Source organism: Salmo salar, chromosome ssa26, assembly GCF_905237065.1.
Source record: "Salmo salar chromosome ssa26, Ssal_v3.1, whole genome shotgun sequence".
Lineage (NCBI taxonomy): Eukaryota > Metazoa > Chordata > Actinopteri > Salmoniformes > Salmonidae > Salmo > Salmo salar.
In genome coordinates this window covers 17,314,197-17,333,347 of record NC_059467.1, presented here as the reverse complement: position 1 = coordinate 17,333,347, position 19,151 = coordinate 17,314,197, and the positions used below count along the sequence as shown (strand labels likewise).

The window sequence follows — 19,151 nt, the reverse complement described above, 5'->3', positions numbered from 1 at the left end:
ATGAAAATGACTGCAGTTTTTACTGGTCATTGTTTTCAGGCTGGTTGTATTTGGTGCTAGCTAGGTACCAAGCTAAAGCTAGCTACTTCAGAAGTTGCGGTCAAACAAATTATGCTTTATTACCAACGCGGTATCGTAAACACATTGTTCGTGGCCGGTGTTTGCAGCCTTTTTTACGGTTTTGACAGTGCTACTGTATATTTTTTGACATGCAAAGACCCAAACAACGTTCCATAGTGGTGTGTGTGTGTGTGTGTGTATTTTTCACAATTCCTGACATTTAATCCTAGTAAAACATTCCTTTCTTAGGTCAGTTAGGGTCACCACTTTTATTTTAAGAATGTGAAATGTCAGAATAATAGTAGAGTGATTTATTTCAGCTTTTATTTCTTTCATCACATTCCCAGTGGTCAGAAGTTTACATACACTCAATTAGTATTTGGTAGCATTGCCTTTAAATTGTTTAACTTGGGTCAAATGTTGGGTGAATTTTGGCCCATTCCTCCTGACAGAGCTTGTGTAACGGAGTCAGGTTTGTAGGCCTCCTTGCTCGCACACGCTTTTTCAGTTCTGCCCACACATTTTCTATAGGATTGAGGTCAGGGCTTTGTGATGGCCACTCCAATACCTTGACTTTGTCCTTAAGCCATTTTGCCACAACTTTGGAAGTATGCTTGGGGTCATTGTCCATTTGGAAGACCCATTTGCGACCAAGCTTTAACTTCCTGACTGATGTCTTGAGATGTTGCTTCAATATATCCACATAATTTCCCTGCCTCATGATGCCATCTATTTTTGTGAAGTGCACCAGTCCCTCCTGCAACAAAGGACCCTCACAACATGATGCTGCCACTCCCGTGCTTCACAGTTGGGATGGTGTTCTTCGGCTTGCAAGCCTCCCCTTTTTCCTCCAAACATAACGATGGTCATTATGGCCAAACAGTTACATTTTTGTTTCATCAGAGGACATTTCTCCAAAAAGTACGATCTTTGTCCCCATGTGCAGTTGCAAACCGTAGTCTGTCTTTTTTATGGTGGTTTTTGAGCAGAGGCTTCTTCCTTGCTGAGCGCCCTTTCAGGTTATGTCAATATTGGAATAGTTTTACTGTGGATATAGATACTTTTGTACCTGTTTCCTCCAGCATCTTCACAAGGTCCTTTGCTGTTGTTCTGGGATTGATTTGCAATTTTCGCACCAAAGTATGTTCATCTCGAGAAGACAGAACGCATCTCCTTCCTGAGCGGAAGGATGGCTGCGTGGTCCCATGGTGTTTATACTTGCGTACTATTGTTTGTACAGATGAACGTGGTACCTTCAGGCATTTGAAAATTGCTCCCAAGGAGGTCTTGGCTGATTTCTTTTGATTTTCTCATGATGTCAAACAAAGAGGCACTGAGTTTGAAGGTAGGCCTTGAAATACATCCACAGGTACACCTCCAATTGATTAAAATTGTCAATTAGCCTATCAGAAGCTTCTAAAGCCATGACATTATTTTCTGGAATTTTCCAAGCTGTTTAAAGGCACAGTCAACTTAGTGTATGTAAACTTCTAACCCACTGCAATTGTGATACAGTGAAATAATCTGTCTGTAAACAATTGTTGGAAAAATTACGTGTCATGCACAAAGTAGATGTCCTAACCGACTTGCCAAAACTATAGTTTGTTAACAAGAAATTTGTGGAGTGGTTGAAAAACAAGTTTTAATGAGTCCAACTTAAGTGTATGTACATTTCCGACTTCAACTGTATTTATGTCGTGAAGCTAATAGCAGTGATGCTGTGTAACTCCAGTAGGGCAACATCTGAAAAATAGCTTACTTGGTAGTGTGTACCGGTGCTTAGAGAACGGTTGATTGTCAAGTGCAATGATTTCCATTATCTTGGCTTTAATGGATTTCACATTTGAGTTGTCTTGCTGAAATGTTCTTACTCTTTCAAATGACTGCTCGACTTGTTGACTGCTCGATCCACACAGCAGACATTTTGGGCTAGGTTAGGAATGCTGTGTAGCGCACAGTTTTGCATGCCGTCATTACATTTACATTTACATTTAAGTCATTTAGCAGACGCTCTTATCCAGAGCGACTTACAAAATGGTGCATTCACCTTATGATATCCAGTGGAACAACCACTTTACAATAGTGCATCTAAATATTTTAAGGGGGGGGTTAGAAGGATTACTTTATCCTATCCTAGGTATTCCTTAAAGAGGTGGGGTTTCAGGTGTCTCCGGAAGGTGGTGATTGACTCCGCTGTCCTGGCGTCGTGAGGGAGCTTGTTCCACCATTGGGGTGCCAGAGCAGCGAACAGTTTTGACTGGGCTGAGCGGGAACTGTGCTTCCTCAGAGGTAGGGGGGCCAGCAGGCCAGTGGTGGATGAACGCAGTGCCCTTGTTTGGGTGTAGGGCCTGATCAGAGCCTGAAGGTATGGAGGTGCCGTTCCCTTCACAGCTCCGTAGGCAATCACCATGGTCTTGTAGCGGATGCGAGCTTCAACTGGAAGCCAGTGGAGAGAGCGGAGGAGCGGGGTGACGTGAGAGAACTTGGGAAGGTTGAACACCAGACGGGCTGCGGCGTTCTGGATGAGTTGTAGGGGTTTAATGGCACAGGCAGGGAGCCCAGCCAACAGCGAGTTGCAGTAATCCAGACGGGAGATGACAAGTGCCTGGATTAGGACCTGCGCCGCTTCCTGTGTGAGGCAGGGTCGTACTCTGCGAATGTTGTGGAGCATGAACCTACAGGATCGGGTCACCGCCTTGATGTTAGTGGAGAACGACAGGGTGTTGTCCAGGATCACGCCAAGGTTCTTAGCACTCTGGGAGGAGGACACAAGGGAGTTGTCAACCGTGATGGCGAGATCATGGAACGGGCAGTCCTTCCCCGGGAGGAAGAGCAGCTCCGTCTTGCCGAGGTTCAGCTTGAGCTGGTGATCCGTCATCCACACTGATATGTCTGACAGACATGCAGAGATGCGATTCGCCGCCTGGTTATCAGAAGGGGGAAAGGAGAAGATTAATTGTGTGTCGTCTGCATAGCAATGATAGGAGAGACCATGTGAGGATATGACAGAGCCAAGTGACTTGGTGTATAGCGAGAATAGGAGAGGGCCTAGAACAGAGCCCTGGGGGACACCAGTGGTGAGAGCGCATGGTGCGGAGACAGATTCTCGCCACGCCACCTGGTAGGAGCGACCTGTCAGGTAGGACGCAATCCAAGCGTGGGCCGCGCCGGAGATGCCCAACTCGGAGAGGGTGGAGAGGAGGATCTGATGGTTCACAGTATCAAAGGCAGCAGATAGGTCTAGAAGTATGAGAGCAGAAGAGAGTTAGCTTTAGCAGTGCGGAGAGCCTCCGTGACACAGAGAAGAGCAGTCTCAGTTGAATGCCCAGTCTTGAAACCTGACTGATTAGGATCAAGAAGGTCATTCTGAGAGAGATAGCAGGAGAGCTGGCCAAGGACGGCACGTTCAAGAGTTTTGGAGAGAAAAGAAAGAAGGGATACTGGTCTGTAGTTGTTGACATCGGAGGGATCGAGTGTAGGTTTTTTCAGAAGGGGTGCAACTCTCGCTCTCTTGAAGACGGAAGGGACGTAGCCAGCGGTCAAGGATGAGTTGATGAGCGAGGTGAGGAAGGGGAGAAGGTCTCCGGAAATGGTCTGGAGAAGAGAGGAGGGGATAGGGTCAAGTGGGCAGGTTGTTGGGCGGCCGGCCGTCACAAGACGCGAGATTTCATCTGGAGAGAGAGGGGAGAAAGAGGTCAAAGCACAGGGTAGGGCAGTGTGAGCAGGACCAGCGGTGTCATTTGACTTAGCAAACGAGGATCGGATATCGTCAACCTTCTTTTCAAAATGGTTGACGAAGTCATCCGCAGAGAGGGAGGAGGGGGAGGAGGATTCAGGAGGGAGGAGAAGGTAGCAAAGAGCTTCCTAGGGTTAGAGGCAGATGCTTGGAATTTAGAGTGGTAGAACGTGGCTTTAGCAGCAGAGACAGAAGAGGAGAATGTAGAGAGGAGTGAGTGAAAGGATGCCAGGTCCGCAGGGAGGCGAGTTTTCCTCCATTTCCGCTCGGCTGCCCGGAGCCCTGTTCTGTGAGCTCGTAGTGAGTCGTCGAGCCACGGAGCAGGAGGGGAGGACCGAGCCGGCCTGGAGGATAGGGGACAGAGAAAATCAAAGGATGCAGAAAGGGAGGAGAGGAGGGTTGAGGAGGCAGAATCAGGAGATAGGTTGGAGAAGGTTTGAGCAGAGGGAAGAGAGAAGGATGGAAGAGGAGAGAGTAGCGGGAGAGAGAGAGCGAAGGTTGGGATGGCGCAATACCATCCAAGTAGGGGCAGAGTGAGAAGTGTTGGATGAGAGCAAGAGGGAAAAGGATACAAGGTAGTGGTCGGAGATTTGGAGGGGAGTTGCAATGAGATTAGTGGAAGAACAGCATCTAGTAAAGATGAGGTCAAGCGTATTGCCTGCCTTGTGAGTAGGGGGGGGAAGGTGAGAGGGTGAGGTCAAAAGAGGAGAGGAGTGGAAAGAAGGAGGCAGAGAGGAATGAGTCAAAGGTAGACGTGGGGAGGTTAAAGTCACCCAGAACTGTGAGAGGTGAGCCATCCTCAGGAAAGGAACTTATCAAGGCGTCAAGCTCATTGATGAACTCTCCAAGGGAACCTGGAGGGCGATAAATGATAAGGATGTTAAGCTTGAAAGGGCTGGTAACTGTGACAGCATGGAATTCAAATGAGGAGATAGACAGATGGGTCAGGGGAGAAAGAGAGAATGTCCACTTGGGAGAGATGAGGATTCCAGTGCCACCACCCCGCTGGCTCGATGCTCTAGGGGTATGCGAGAACACGTGGGCAGACGAAGAGAGAGCAGTAGGAGTAGCAGTGTTATCTGTGGTAATCCATGTTTCCGTCAGCGCCAGGAAGTCTAGGGACTGGAGGGTAGCATAGGCTGAGATGAACTTACGTCATGTACCTACGTTATATAGGTATGCACATCAGCTTTGACATTGGTTTTGCACATCAGTGTTAAACTAGACATCGGCCAATACCGATGTTGGCAGTTTTAGCTAATATCGTCCAATTCCGTTATGGTCACCGATATATCGTGCATCCCTATCGGAGAGCCTAGATGGTGATACTATGTGGAATTGAAAGCTAGCTAGGTCCAATGGCAGGGGACAACATTTTTGATTTTTAATTTAAAGATTATCAAAACAATTATTGTTATGTTCACTGGGTGTGTTTCACAAGAAAATGAATACTTTCCACATTATGATAATTGATTTAAAAAAAGTTGTTGGTTGCTATGGATACACTGCCCCATAATTACAGCTGAACCTGGTTTAAGATGATTGCTTTGGCGCAGCATCTCCTTGTAGTCCAGTTAGAGGACTGTTGGGTAGTTATCAATCATGTTATTGTTCTCTGAAGTGTCCAAGAGGGCCATCCATTTGTTGAACTCTTCAAGGTATCCCAGCTGCCTTGGCAACTGGCACTATTGTTTTCCAGCAACAGATTATCAAGCATTTCCAGGTGGACTGGGCAGCCATGTGTTTTTTTTTTTTGTTCTCCAAACATTACCCTTCTGTGGTGTTTTATGGGTATATCATATTCTGTCCTTAACAGTTGCACAGGGAATCAGTTAGTTCTAAATTCCTATTTCCCAGGCAGGAATCCTGGAAGAGCTCTTTAGGAGGAAGGAACCTCTGCTGGTGCTGGGCCAACAAAGCTAACTTTATTTACACCCCGCCTCAACCCACCAGGATGATGTCATTCTGCATGGGGAAGATGACTACACTACAGGATGACATGGAGGAATCACATGAGGACAAAACTCAGATGTGAAATGTTGATCTGGTCAGGAAAGAGATTATGCATTGATACTGAAGTGGACTATTTTATAGAGGTTTATACAACTTTGTAATGACATTGAGTGTTTTTGAAAGCTGAATGATGCATAGCATACCTAATACTCAAAATACTGAGTAGCATATGGTGTATGATTAGAGGTTTACAATGGGTTAAGAGGAGTCTTCACCTGCTTTTAGCGGTTAGAGCGTTGGGCCAGTAACCAAGCAGTCGCTGGTTCGAATACCCAAACTGACCAGATGAAAAATCTCTTCCCTTGAGCAAGGAACTTAACCCTAATTTGTTCCAGGGGCTCCGTTCTACTATGGCTAACCCTGTAAAACAACACATTTCACTGCACCTATCTGTTGTAAGTCACAAAACATTTTGTTGCAATTTTTTTTGGGGGGGGGATGACTTGTTAACCAATTTAACACGATGGCAAAGTTTTAATGAATTAACCCCCATGTACAGTTCTAGTCCTGAGATGTGGAAGCAGTGGCATTAAAACATTTCCCTTCTCTTTGTTTTTCCTAAAGAGGGTTACTGTAGCTGTTCCACTGTGTATTTCTCTAGGCTTTCAGGTCACATAATACCCGGCCCTGTATGCAGGCAGTTATTGGCCACTGCAGTCTGGAGAGTTGTCTGTGGACACATGGCACTGTTTTGTTTAATAACACAGTGTAGTAGAGCATGTAAGGGAAGCCCTGGTTTGTGAGCACGTCATCAGACACTGATTAAAAGGAAACAAATTGAGCCCTGAGGTTTCATGCCATCCAGGGCATGTACAGAAAGCCTGCGTGAAGCACTGGTATTTTTAACCGCCCCACTGATAGCTAACAGTAGGACGGCCCTTAACCTCAACTCTGAGTAAAACCAAACACTGCTGCTCTCCCCACGTAGTTGGCCATATCTGACCCTTGCTGGGTTTTCTGTGTGTAGAACATAGGAATTATCCCATGGTATTTTAGATATAGTGTAGAGGAGTTAAGCTGCACTGTTTCTGTATTTACTATCCTGGAGGTAGAGTGGAGCTCTTTAAGGTCTGTGCCCTTCCTTCACAGTGGAGCTGACCTATGACCTGTGCTCACTGACAGGTGCTGAGGCTGGAGTGTGTGTGTCTGCCAGTGGGGTTGTAGTCTCCATAGACACGGGCACCGCTGGGGAACTGGCCAAACCTCTCATTATAGACTGGATGGGCACTGATGTCTCTCCTAGGCTTCGTAGGACACAGATCTTGTTCGGATTAGGGTTTGAGAGTTTGCCCTGCTGTTTTCCCTTCTGTAATATCCTATAGTTACTACTGTATGACATGTAACACTGTTTTATTACTCTGTCTCTAGGTGTAGGCCTAATATAGTTCAGCCACCATATTAATTGCTTGGTGCAGTGATTGGACCAAAGGTAAAGCAACCAGGCCACTGACTGTCTGCTTTTGTTTGGTGGAAAATAAGGAACAAGAGGGTTGCTCCAGGATTAAGGAAGTGCTCCCTTCCTGACGGGAAGTGTTTACAACTTGGTGACATTCCCTTTTGACTGGGGCTGGGCAAGTCTACGCTAGCTCGCCACTCTCAAACAGTCTGGTAATGTTGACTCTGCTCTCACATCTGTGCTAAAATATAATCAGACACGGTTAATATTTCCTCATGTTGCAGCTTGAGCAAACTGGCAAGGGCTTTGTGATTGTGACATTGTACTGTGTCAATACAAAGCTGTGGTGTCATGTTCTGTTAGGGACCTCCTAGTCAGGTCAGGCTGCAGTGAAGTCCGTGTAAAGACTCTCTCCCTCTCCTGTTATGGGAGGTGGAAAGCCCCGTAGCGATGGCAGGGTGACATAAGACTCCACCCTGCCTGCCTGCAAGGTCTATTGTCAGTCTCGGAGCTGTTGGGTTTGACGTGCTGCGTTTGTACACGCTCACCACACAAAGGCTATCTGAGGTCACGTCGCTTCCGACCGCAATCAAGTCATCCTTGTCACATCAAACTTCCCTGCTTTGTTTATGTACAGCTGGCTCCTGGGCCTGCCTCATTTTGTTTTCCCTACTGTCTATAAATCACACACCCAAATCAAAAGGTCATGCTCACTGGATTCACATTGTTGTTTTTATGTCAAGCCCTACTTTTCGTAGTTGTCATTTTTGTCTACTCTCTCTTTCTCTAGCATAGCAAACCACACACTGATCACTGCACCTGTACACAGCCCATCTGTACATATCCCACCCAACTACCTTATCCCCATATTGTTATTTATTTTTGCTCTTTTGCACCCCAGTACCTCTACTTGCACATCATCTGCACATCTATCACTCAAGTGTTAATGCTAAATTGTAATCATTTCGCCACTATGGCCTATTTATTGCCTTACCTCCCTAATCTTACTACATTTGCACACACTGTATGTAGATGTTTCTATTGTGTTATTGACTGTACGTTTGTTCATCCCATGTGTAACTCTGTTGTTTTTTGTAGCACTGCTTTGCTTTATCTTGGCCAGGACTCAGTTGTAAATGAGAACTTGTTCTCAACTGGCCTACCTGGTTAAATAAAGGTGAAATTTAATAAATAAAACTTTATCTAAGGCTGTTTCTCCCAAGCACAACTACCGTAGGTGTGTGTGCCTCAGCCTTTTATACATCTAGTGGACCAACAACAAGCCCATTCCTCCTCACAACTTAACCACTACTCCCTCTTCCTTAAATTCATAGAGTCATAAATCTATTTCAGATGGAAAGAGAGCAGAGAAAGGAAATTGGATTTTGTCAAGCGTATCCTCAAGTGTTAATCTTGAATATCTGTTGAATATGAAGAGAGCCTGAATGTGGGCCAGCCACCCTCCAGCCGAGGTCCTCAGTATGCTATAAGGGCTCTCTGGAGAGAAGGTTGGACTTGGTCCCCCTTGAGTGCACAGGGAACTGAAAGAGTCGAAAAGAGACATTCTTTCATAGAAAGGGATGATTGGCTAAAAAGGGGAATAAAATAGGGGATCGTACGGAAAGGGTAGAGTACAGCAGGTATTCCTGTGAGACTAGGAGGATGGTGAAGCATTGTGTTTGGGTTTCTGGCCTGACGTTAGGTGATATTACATTAGAAGTAGAGAAGCACCTGTTCAGGCCCAGTAAGCTCAAATGAAATGAAAATGGTTTATAAAAATAAGGAAAAGGCTCCGCCTCAGCGAGTAGCCTGCTGCTCTGCTGTCCAAAGTGCTGTGTGCCTGCCTCTTGGCTCGGCGTTACGCAATATGTTTTGTGTCACTCGGGTTTCTAGAACCTTGGAATGAGAATAGAAAAACGAATACAGAACAAGTTTATGCAGCAGCTCCCTCGTAACCTTTTTGAGGATCCATATGGCGTTGTCAGAGAAACGACCTGCGACCTTGAGTCTCACTTCAGGGATAAAGAGAAAATACATAAAGCTGATACTGTGGCAGACTGGCTGTGTAGCATTCTTTTGTCACTAACTTTCAACGGCAGTGGTAAAACATCCTCAGAAATGTAGAATGCGTTGTTCTTAATCCTGTTTTTTCTTAAGGGATCATCAGCACGACATGCCGTGAAAGTACAGATCTTCAGTAGAAGCTAGGTCTGTGATTATCATGAGCGTATCATCCCTCCGTAGATGATCAGTAGGATTTAGTGCTCCCTTAAACCTTGTGTTGGTGTGACTGTAGTGTGGCTGTCCTTTGTGGGTGTGGGAAAACAACATGACTCCTGTGAGGCCTGAATAGCCCTGCCTGCTGCATAACCTACAGTGGGGGGAAAAAGTATTTGATCCCCAGCTGATTTTGTACGTTTGCCCACTGACAAAGAAATGATCAGTCTATAATTTTAATGTTAGGTTTATTTGAACAGTGAGAGACAGAATAACAACAAAAATATTGAGAAAAACGCATGTCAAAAATGTTATAAATTGATTTGCATTTTAATGAGGGAAATAAGTATTTGACCCCCTCTCAATCAGAAACATTTCTGGCTCCCAGGTGTCTTTTTATACAGGTAACGAGCTGAGATTAGGAGCACACTCTTAAAGGGAGTGCTCCTAACCGCAGCTTGATACCTATATAAAAGACACCTGTCCACAGAAGCAATCAATCAGATTAAAAACTCTCCACCAAGGCCAAGACGAAAGAGCTCTCCAAGGATGTCGGGGACAAGATTGTAGACCTACACAAGGCTGGAATGGGCTACAAGACCATGGCCAAGCAGCTTGGTGAGAAGGTGACAACAGTTGGTGCGATTTTTCGCAAATGGAAGAAACACAAAAGAACTGTCAATCTCCCTCGGCCTGGGGCTCCATGCAAGATCTCACCTCACCTGATCATGAGAACGGTGAGGAATCAGCCCAGAACTACACGGGAGGATCTTGTCAATGATCTCAAGGCAGCTGGGACCATAGTCACCAAGAAAACAATTGGTAACACACTACGCCGTGAAGGACTGAAATCCTGCAGCGCCCGCAAGGTCCCCCTGCTCAAGAATACATATACATGCCCGTCTGAAGTTTGCCAATGAACATCAATGATTCAGTGGACAACTGGTGAAAGTGTTGTGGTCAGATGAGACCAAAATGGAGCTCTTTGTCATCAACTCAACTCGCCGTGTTTGGAGGAGGAGGGATGCTGCCTATGACACCAAGAACACCATCTCCACTGTCAAACATGGAGGTGGAAACATTATGCTTTGGGGTTGTTTTTCTGCTAAGGGGACAGGACAACTTCACCGCATCATTTGACGGGGCCATGTACTGTCAAATCTTGGGTGAGAACGTCCTTCCCTCAGCCAGGGCATTGAAAATGGGTCGTGGATGGGTATTCCAGCATGACAGTGACCCAAAACACACGGCCAAGGCAACAAAGGAGTGGCTCAAGAAGAAGCACATTAAGGTCCTAGAGTGTTCTAGCCAGTCTCCAGACCTTAATCCCATAAGTCTGTGGGGGGGAGCTGAAGGTTCGAGTTGCCAAACGTCAGCCTCGAAACCTTAATGACTTGGAGAAGATCTGCAAAGAGGAGTAGGACAAAATCCTTCCTGAGATGTGTGCAAACCTGGTGGCCAACTACAAGAAATGTCTGACCTCTGTGATTGCCAACAAGGGTTTTGCCACCAAGTACTAAGTCATGATTTGCAGAGGGGTCAAATATTTATTTCCCTCATTAAAATGCAAATAATTTTATAACATTTTTAACATGCGTTCTTCTGGATTTTTTTGTTTGTTATTCTGTCTCTCACTGTTCAAATAAACCTACCATTAAAATTATAGACTGATCATTTCTTTATCAGTGGGCAAACGTACAAAATCAGCAGGGGATCAAATACTTTTTTCCCCCATTGTATATCCCACTCACAAGTGTAGGAGGGCTACACTGTACACAGCTGTGTGATGTACCTCTTTTTATCTCAATGTAAAGTGTCAAGTGCTGTTCTCTTTTCTCCCATTTATAATGCAGCTGATGTTTTTCTTGCTGTAATACTGACCCGTGTTGCAGGGTATCCGTGTCACTGTCGTTGCGTTTTGGAAGTGTTCCCATGCAAAGTAATATGATCAATGACGCACTAAACCACTTCTCCATGTGCCAAAAGAGCAGGCTTTTCCCGACTGGCGCGTGAAAAGCCACCCCACATGTGCAGCAGCCCAGAGATCTAAAGAAGCCTGTTTTATGTGGTCTGAATCTTTAAGGAGACCAAAAAAATAGGTTAACATGAAAAAGTGTGAGCTGTGCTTTGAACAGCGCAGATGTCTGACTGGGGAAAAGACTGAGAGACACGTGAGAATGATGGCTGAACACATTGGAGTGCAAAGAAGGGAGATGCTAGAAATGATCCCCTCGCAACAGGGAGCATGATGGTTGAAGTGGCATGTGTTGCACTCTTTCCTAAATCCTCACTCCCTTTAAAGCAAGTCATCTATGACTGGGGAAATGCATGTTTGGGCGATGTTGGGGAGAATGGAGGTCTAAATATGTTTTCTTTTGTACCCAGTGTCACCACATGTACTAATTATCTATAATCTGAACAGCAGAATAGGTTATTGAACGCTGAGTGTGCTTTTATCTCTAAATTGATTCTCTACAGGTCTTCTCTAGCCATTAATATTTCTCTTTTTTTCCGGTCTTTCCTAATCCAGCAACATGCTTTATCCTCGGAACATTGACTTTGAGAGGGCTTTAATAAGGCTAAAAGCAAAGCTGACAAATTCATTCAGCTGCAAGAAGACAAACATGATTTCGCTTTACTTATGAGAAGTGCTCTCCTCCACATAGCGTTGCTCTAGCATCTATTGCTTGTGACTGATTGAAAACAATGGGTGCTCATGGAAAACATCATTTGATTAGCTTGCAGCTATCTTCCCTGGTTCTTAAGTAGGCATTCAGGGCTGGTGTTGCCACATCCTTGTTGAGGCCCATAGATCCACAGGCTGATTCCCAGGCCAACAACCCCTCTTAGGAGATGTCATAATAAAGTTTCATTAACGTCTGAGCTGTATTGTGGGAAAGCTCCATCTATACAGTCTTTTCAGAGGAATATAGCCCACAGGTGGAATCATGCTTCAAAATTGGGTTCCATTGAGTCCTAACCAGATTTCCTCTCCCATCTGTGAATCATACTAGTATCTTATTGATAGTAGCTGTATTGTGTCAACAACAGAGGTTGCAATTGGTTCTGCTTTAGTAAATTGCCTTGTGGCAATGTTTGATGGCAAGCTGTTAGCTTCAGATGACTGGAACTGAGCTGAGTGCATGTATCCTGTATTTCTAGTTGGAGATAAGTTGGAGCATTCAGCAATAGGCAGTGTGATGTTATCTGTTGTTCAATTTCCCATTTTTAAATGAATATTTGTCTAAACAGGAGCGTAAACATATGCTGGGCAGCCTATTCCTCTCCCCTCCTTATCCCCCTCTCTAAGATGGTTTTCATTAGTTCTGATATCATTTTTTAAAACTTAAGAACAAAAGAGCCATGGCAGCAAAAAAGAGCCCTTTGAAACGCCCTAATTCAATCGAGCAGCTAAGCCCTGAGTTGTATTAGGTTATCAGTGGCTCAAATCCCCTGTGGCGTGGAGACATAAATCACAAATGCCAGGCCCTTTTTTTTCCCTTTCCCTCCATTCCTCCTGCCCCCCTCCTTCTCTAGCACACCGACTCTTGTGGTGGTCTGGTAGTGGGAGAGATTGGGGAGGCTTCAGCCCCCAGTAGCTCTGACATCCCTCATCCTTTCTGGACCAGCTGTGACATTTGTCACATTTCTGTGTAACGTCTCCACATTACATTACTGTCACCAGTCGTTCAGGTGGCTACTCAGATGGCTGGCAGGGAGGCTGGCTGTCATATTAGACATGCACGCATGCACACACATGACTATCTGGTGCATCCAGCAGCAGTTTACTTGTATTATTTGTTTTTTAGTGTTTATAGTTTGAGGAGTTGGATTTTGCTCATGAGATGTCAATGACGGAATGGCATATTTAACTAAATAGTTTGGACGTGGGGGAAAGCTATAAATTGGTGCAGCATACTGCCAAAAACCTATCATCCTATACGATGACCACAAACTAAGACTTTAATGTTCTCCCTTTTATGGCCCCAGATGCTCTATATGATAATTGCCTGTTAGATCCACTTGGTCTGCATGTGATGGTGTGGGAGAAGGAAGATTGTGTATTTTCCTAGTTCTAATGGAGGACTGCAGCCCAATTGAATTGTAATCTCAGAAGCTCTCTCTGCGCTAACTGTGTGGAATGCCAAGTGGCAGGTGCCTGTTACACTCTCTCCTTAGCTAATGCTCTCACTAGGCTCACACTGATTCGAAATAGATTTCATTCCTTGAGCGCTGCAATGTATTTTTAAGCAGTGTGGGTCTATTTCTCCTACTATGGCTGCCTGGCTATCTAAGCAGCTGCAGGTGTAAGACATGGTGAACCTGGTAGCTCAGCACGACACCAGGCTGGGAGTCATTTAAGTATGTTCTCACTGTGCTGCTGCAGTGTAGTGATATGTCCTGACTGCTTCCAGGGGGGCGAGATGTCATAAGCCTACAAGGTTGCTTTGTGAGGCTACTCACAGCTTACATCTCTGCTTAGAAAAGCTCACATACAGTATAGCACTCTATATAGACGCACTGCAGTATTGCACTCACTGTGGGTGAATTTGACTTTCATGACAAGTGTGGTGGCTTGGCTGTGGTCCTGACACACCCTGACATGCCAGCAGACAGATGGTGGGTCCCCAGGCAAGCAGGCCGCCAGGGAGGGAGGGAGGCTGGCAGGGAGGCAGGCAGGGAAGCTGGTAGGCAGGCGGGCAGGGAGGCCCCAGGAAGACAGGTAGGGAAGCAGGCAGGCAGAGCCTCATCTCTGACGGTCCCCTCTCTTCATGTTCCCCTACTCATCCAGCTGGGTAGCATTAGTGCAGTGTAGCAGGACCTTCACACAGAAGGGGTAACTCCCAAAAAACACTCAGGCTAATTGATCCCCTCCTCCCAAATACTGGTGTTAGATGTGGCCCAAGGCAGGGGGGAGTCAACACCCAAGTAGTGTGGTAACTGCCAACTTTTACTTTCATTTGCGAGTTGTTTGCTTGTTTACCTAAATTCATTTTCTCTGAATAATGGATATGGAACTGTTAGATTGATATCAAATGGAATGTAGTTTGTCCATTCCATTGCTTCTTTTGTAAATTTTTAGGACTGTTTCTTGGTATCTTAGGCAGAGAAATCGCGGACGACAAATTAAAATCTCGGGAAAAAAATAGTATGAAAACAAATATGAAAATCTGGTGGGGTAGCTAGTACTATGTGATAAGGAGAGGTGGTGGGAGGCAGGACGCTGCCATCCAGAACCAGCCTCCGTATCAACCTCAGCTTCAGGCTCCAGAGGACAAGCAGAATGGCTCTCTCTCCCTCAGCAGCAGCAACATTACCAGGTGCTAAAAAGAGCTTTCATTGGCTGACTGTGAAAAATTATTGAGCGAACAAGACCTGTCACAGGGCTAAATATATAGTATGTCTGGCTTGATTGCAATGTTCTTTTTCACTTCGTTTAATACATAAATCTTTTTTGGTCCCTGCTGTTTGATGACAGGACCACACAATCCAATATAATGTTTGTGGGCACAGCAGCCATCCATCGTTAAGCTAGCTACAGCTTTGTGGCAGTACACTAACAAGGGGAAGGTGTAGAATGAGGACGTACGGTAGAACTGTCCTACTGTCGGCACTGACATGAGTCGTTGAATATCTCCTACTTTCATATACACTGAGGTATGGGATTGAAGGCATGCCAGTCATACGGCATAGTTTCCCTTAATTACTAAACCAGGCTTTCTCTACTGTGTTTACCACGTGGACACACAGACGGCTCCTGGCATACACTGCTGCAGCTTAATGCACTGAGGTTCTCTCTCTTGCCCTCTCCCACATGGAATGTGTTCAGTCAGACTGGGTTGCTAGTGATCTGAGCTGGCTGTAAGTACACTCCTCTGTTTTGGTCAAGATTACTTAGTATCTGGTTTGGGCTGTGCTACTGTTTCCAGATGGACCCAAGGTGATATATCGTGTGAAGTGGATAAAGATACTCCATGTGAGGGGAAACATGCCATTTGTAACTGTTGAATACTTCATTGTCAGGGACAGGAACATCTGTAACCTGACTGGCTGAATTTAATTAAAGTTGTGCGGGAGATTGTATTATATTTGTTGTAGCAAAACAAGCCAAAAGAGTGTTTGCATTGGATGCATTTTCTCTTTTAATATCTCAGAAGAAAAACGGAGGAGGAACCCATAATTACGCTGTGGCAAACTAGTCCTAGTTATATTATGTCCCGAAAACGGATGGAAAAGCAGGAGGCAGGCCATCGGTGTATAATACACGGTAGCCAGTATGAAGCACATTTAAGGGTCTTTTTTAAAAACCTGTCTAGTGCCTAATCTACCAATTTTTGTGTAGGTGATCTGTTGGAGCATACACAGTCGTGGCCAAAAGTTTAGAGAATTACACAAATATTAATTTCCACAAAGTTTGCTGCTTCAGTGTCTTTGGATATTTTTGTCAGATGTTACTATGGAATACTGAAGTATAATTACAAGCATTTCATAAGTGTCAAAGGCTTTTATTGACAATTACATGACGTTGATGCAAAGAGTCAATATTTGCAGTGTTGACCCTTCTTTTTCAAGACCTCTGCAATCCGCCGTGGCATGCTGTCAATTAACTTCTGGGCCACGTCCTGACTGATGGCAGCCCATTCTTGCATAATCAATGCTCGGAGTTTGTCAGAATTTGTGGGGTTTTGTTTGTCCACCCGCCTCTTGAGGACTGACCATAAGTTCTCAATGGGATTAAGGTCTGGGGAGTTTCCTGGCCATGGACCCAAAATATCGATGTTATGTTCCCCGAGCCACTTAGTTATCACTTTTGCCTTATGGCAAGGTGCTCCATCATGCTGGAAAAGGCATTGTTCGTCACCAAACTGTTCCTGGATGGTTGGGAGAAGTTGCTCTTGGAGAATTTGTTGGTACCATTCTTTATTCATGGCTGTGTTCTTAGGCAATATTGTGTGAGTGAGCCCACTCCCTTGGCTGAGAAGCAACCCCACACATGAATGGTCTCAGGATGTTTTACTGTTGGCATGACACAGGACTGATGGTAGCACTCACCTTGTCTTCTCCGGACAAGCTTTTTTCCGGATGCCCCAAACAATCGGAAAGTGGATTCATCAGAGAAAATGACTTTACCCCAGTCCTCAGCAGTCCAATCCCTGTACCTTTTGCAGAATATCAGTCTGTCCCTGATGTTTTTCCTAGAGAGAAGTGGCTTCTTTGCTGCCCTTCTTGACACCAGGCCATCCTCTAAAAGTCTTCGCCTCACTGTGTGTGCAGATGCACTCACACCTGCCTGCTGTCATTCCTGAGCAAGCTCTGTACTGGTGGTGCCCTGATCCCACAGCTGAATCAACTTTAGGAGACGGTCCTGGCGCTTGCTGGACTTTCTTGGGTGCCTTGAAGCCTTCACAACAATTGAACCGCTCTCCTTGAAGTTCTTGATGATCCGATAAATGGTTGATTTAGGTGCAATCTTACTGGCAGCAATATCCTTGCCTGTGAAGCACTTTTTGTGCAAAGCAATGATGACGGCACGTGCTTCCTTGCAGGTAACCATGGTTGACAGAGGAACAATGATTCCAAGCACCACCCTCCTTTTGAAGCTTCCAGTCTGTTATTTGAACTCAATCAGCATAAGAGTGATCTCCAGCCGTGTCCTCGTCAACACTCACACCTGTGTTAACGAGAGAATCACTGACATGTCAGCTGGTCCTTTTGTGGCAGGGCTGAAATGCAGTGGATATGTTTTTTTTGGAATTCACTTCATTTGCATAGCGAAGAGGGACTTTGCAATTCATTGCACTTCCTCTGATCACTCTTCATAGCATTCTGGAGTATATGCAAATTGCCATCATACATATTTGTGTCATTCTCATAACCTTTGGCCACGACTGTATATGCCACCTTCCTCCTGTAAAATCATCTGCTCCTCTTACCCTAAGCAGCATTCGCATCATCCAAGGTGAACTTTTCACTCTTTACTGCTATGCACTTTGAAAGGTTTCAGTTTTGTATATCGAATCTTATCTTGTTCAGTGAAATCAAAACTGGATCAGAAGGAGAAGGACGGTGCTTTCCCAGGTGGTGTGAAAGCCTGGAGTTGGGGAAATGCTTTCGATATGGATTGTACTGTACTGGATTCCTCAATTCCCCTTAAAGTCCCCGCCCGGGAGGCTTGGCAGGTGTCTTCCCCTGTGGGCTGTATTTCTGAGAAGGGTGTGGAGGAAGGGCTGTGGTTGTTTTTAAGGACGGTTGGTTGGTGGTACAGCCATGGCATGCATTAGTCTAGTTCACCCTAGGATTGCCCAGCTCTGTCCACTAGATGACTGACGAGCTTATGTAGAATGACACCAAAACCCTTCCTGCTAAAGCATGACTCATGGGGTGTAGTGCCAATCGACTCCTTTCCTGTGTGTGTGTGCGTGCATGTGTGTCTGCGCGCGCGTGTGTGTGTGTGTGTGTGTGTGTCTGCGTGTGTGTGCTTGACTGCATGTGTGTGATTGTCTGTGTGAATGTGTCCTGGTCAGTGTACAGTATGCTTGTCTGCACATTTTGTGTGTGGGTTGACTTAATCATGGTAGGTCTCCATTGAGTTGTTTCCCAGATTTTGGACCCAGCCCCCCGACTCCTCCAATCCGTCTGTCTGCCCGCTGTGTGAACAGACTGGCACCACTATTGATTCTCTAGAGTCCCAACTGAAGATAGCCCATGTATGTTCACCTCCTGGTACTGATAGTAGCCAGTCCAAACCCCCTCTAGCCAGCTTTTCTCTTTGGAGTCCCTGTCCAACATGGCAGATGAAAGAGAACTTGAAATATGTACTTTGTTATCTGGAAGAGAATTTTGTATGTGAAGGGGAGCAGTTTTCTTGGGACTCAGGAAAATGCTCTGGCCAGAGATGCTAAGACTGTGTGTGGACAGTCATTTTGATACCCTAAGAGTTGGCTGTATTTCTGGGGCTCAGGACAGGATGTCCACTTAATTGTCAGCTTCTGCAAGACTTTCTTAGTAAAGAGAGCAAGACTGCAATTAGCCATGGCTCACTGCCAAATCCCTGTAAATCTGCAGAATTGTTTCTCTTTAAGACAGTTTACCAGTTGTGGGCTGTCCTCCTCCCCGCTTTTTGAAAAGCAGGCACTATCAGAGTACCGCGGTATAATTAGACATAGCAGGGAGCATGAAGTCTAAAGAGGAGATGGAACTGAGGCACACGGAGAAAGATGCTGTTATTTATGTCTCTTTCTCTCTTTCTTTCTTTTTCTTTTCTGTCTGGGTGTTGTGACGTGTGGAGATCACATGTTCCTGCGGAGCCCAGAATGGTACTATCACTAATACTGTCACCTCCACTCCTCTCCTAAGGTTCTAGTTACATTTTCTCCTCGTCTCCTGCCTCTGCAACGTAACTCCCTGGGCTGCGGAATGTGTTGTGGTTTTAAACAGAGTAGTAAAATGTATTCTAATCTTTTCTCACCTACTCACTCTCTCTCTCTCCCCAGCTCATTATCCTTGATGACTATGCAGACCCGTTTGATGCGGAGCAGGACGGGGGGACCCAGGCTACCACGGAGAAGGTGACCCAGACCAGCACAGAGAACGATGGCTACATGGAGCCCTATGAGGCCCAGAAGATGATGGCAGGTAGATCAATACTCTGTTCTCCCCTGGGCTCTTCAAATCTCGGCACATTACATTTGACATTTTAGTCATTTAGCAGACGCTCTTGTCCAGAGT

The 19,151-nt window shown here is 45.5% G+C and overlaps 1 protein-coding gene across 5 annotated transcripts in view; it reads left to right on the top strand.

Annotated features, from left to right (window-relative positions):
• The window catches only part of LOC106587230 (SH2 domain-containing adapter protein F), a 112,402-nt gene that overhangs the window by 9,147 nt on the left and 84,104 nt on the right, over positions 1 to 19,151 (top strand). For all 5 annotated transcript variants that reach the window (XR_006762165.1, XR_006762164.1, XM_014175420.2 and 2 more), the window contains exon 2: positions 18,917 to 19,058. Coding sequence is in view for 3 of the 5 variants with exons in the window: in XM_014175420.2 (XP_014030895.1) it covers positions 18,917 to 19,058 (142 nt within the window). In the remaining 2 variants the exon portion in view is untranslated. The remainder of the gene's footprint in view (positions 1 to 18,916; positions 19,059 to 19,151) is intronic.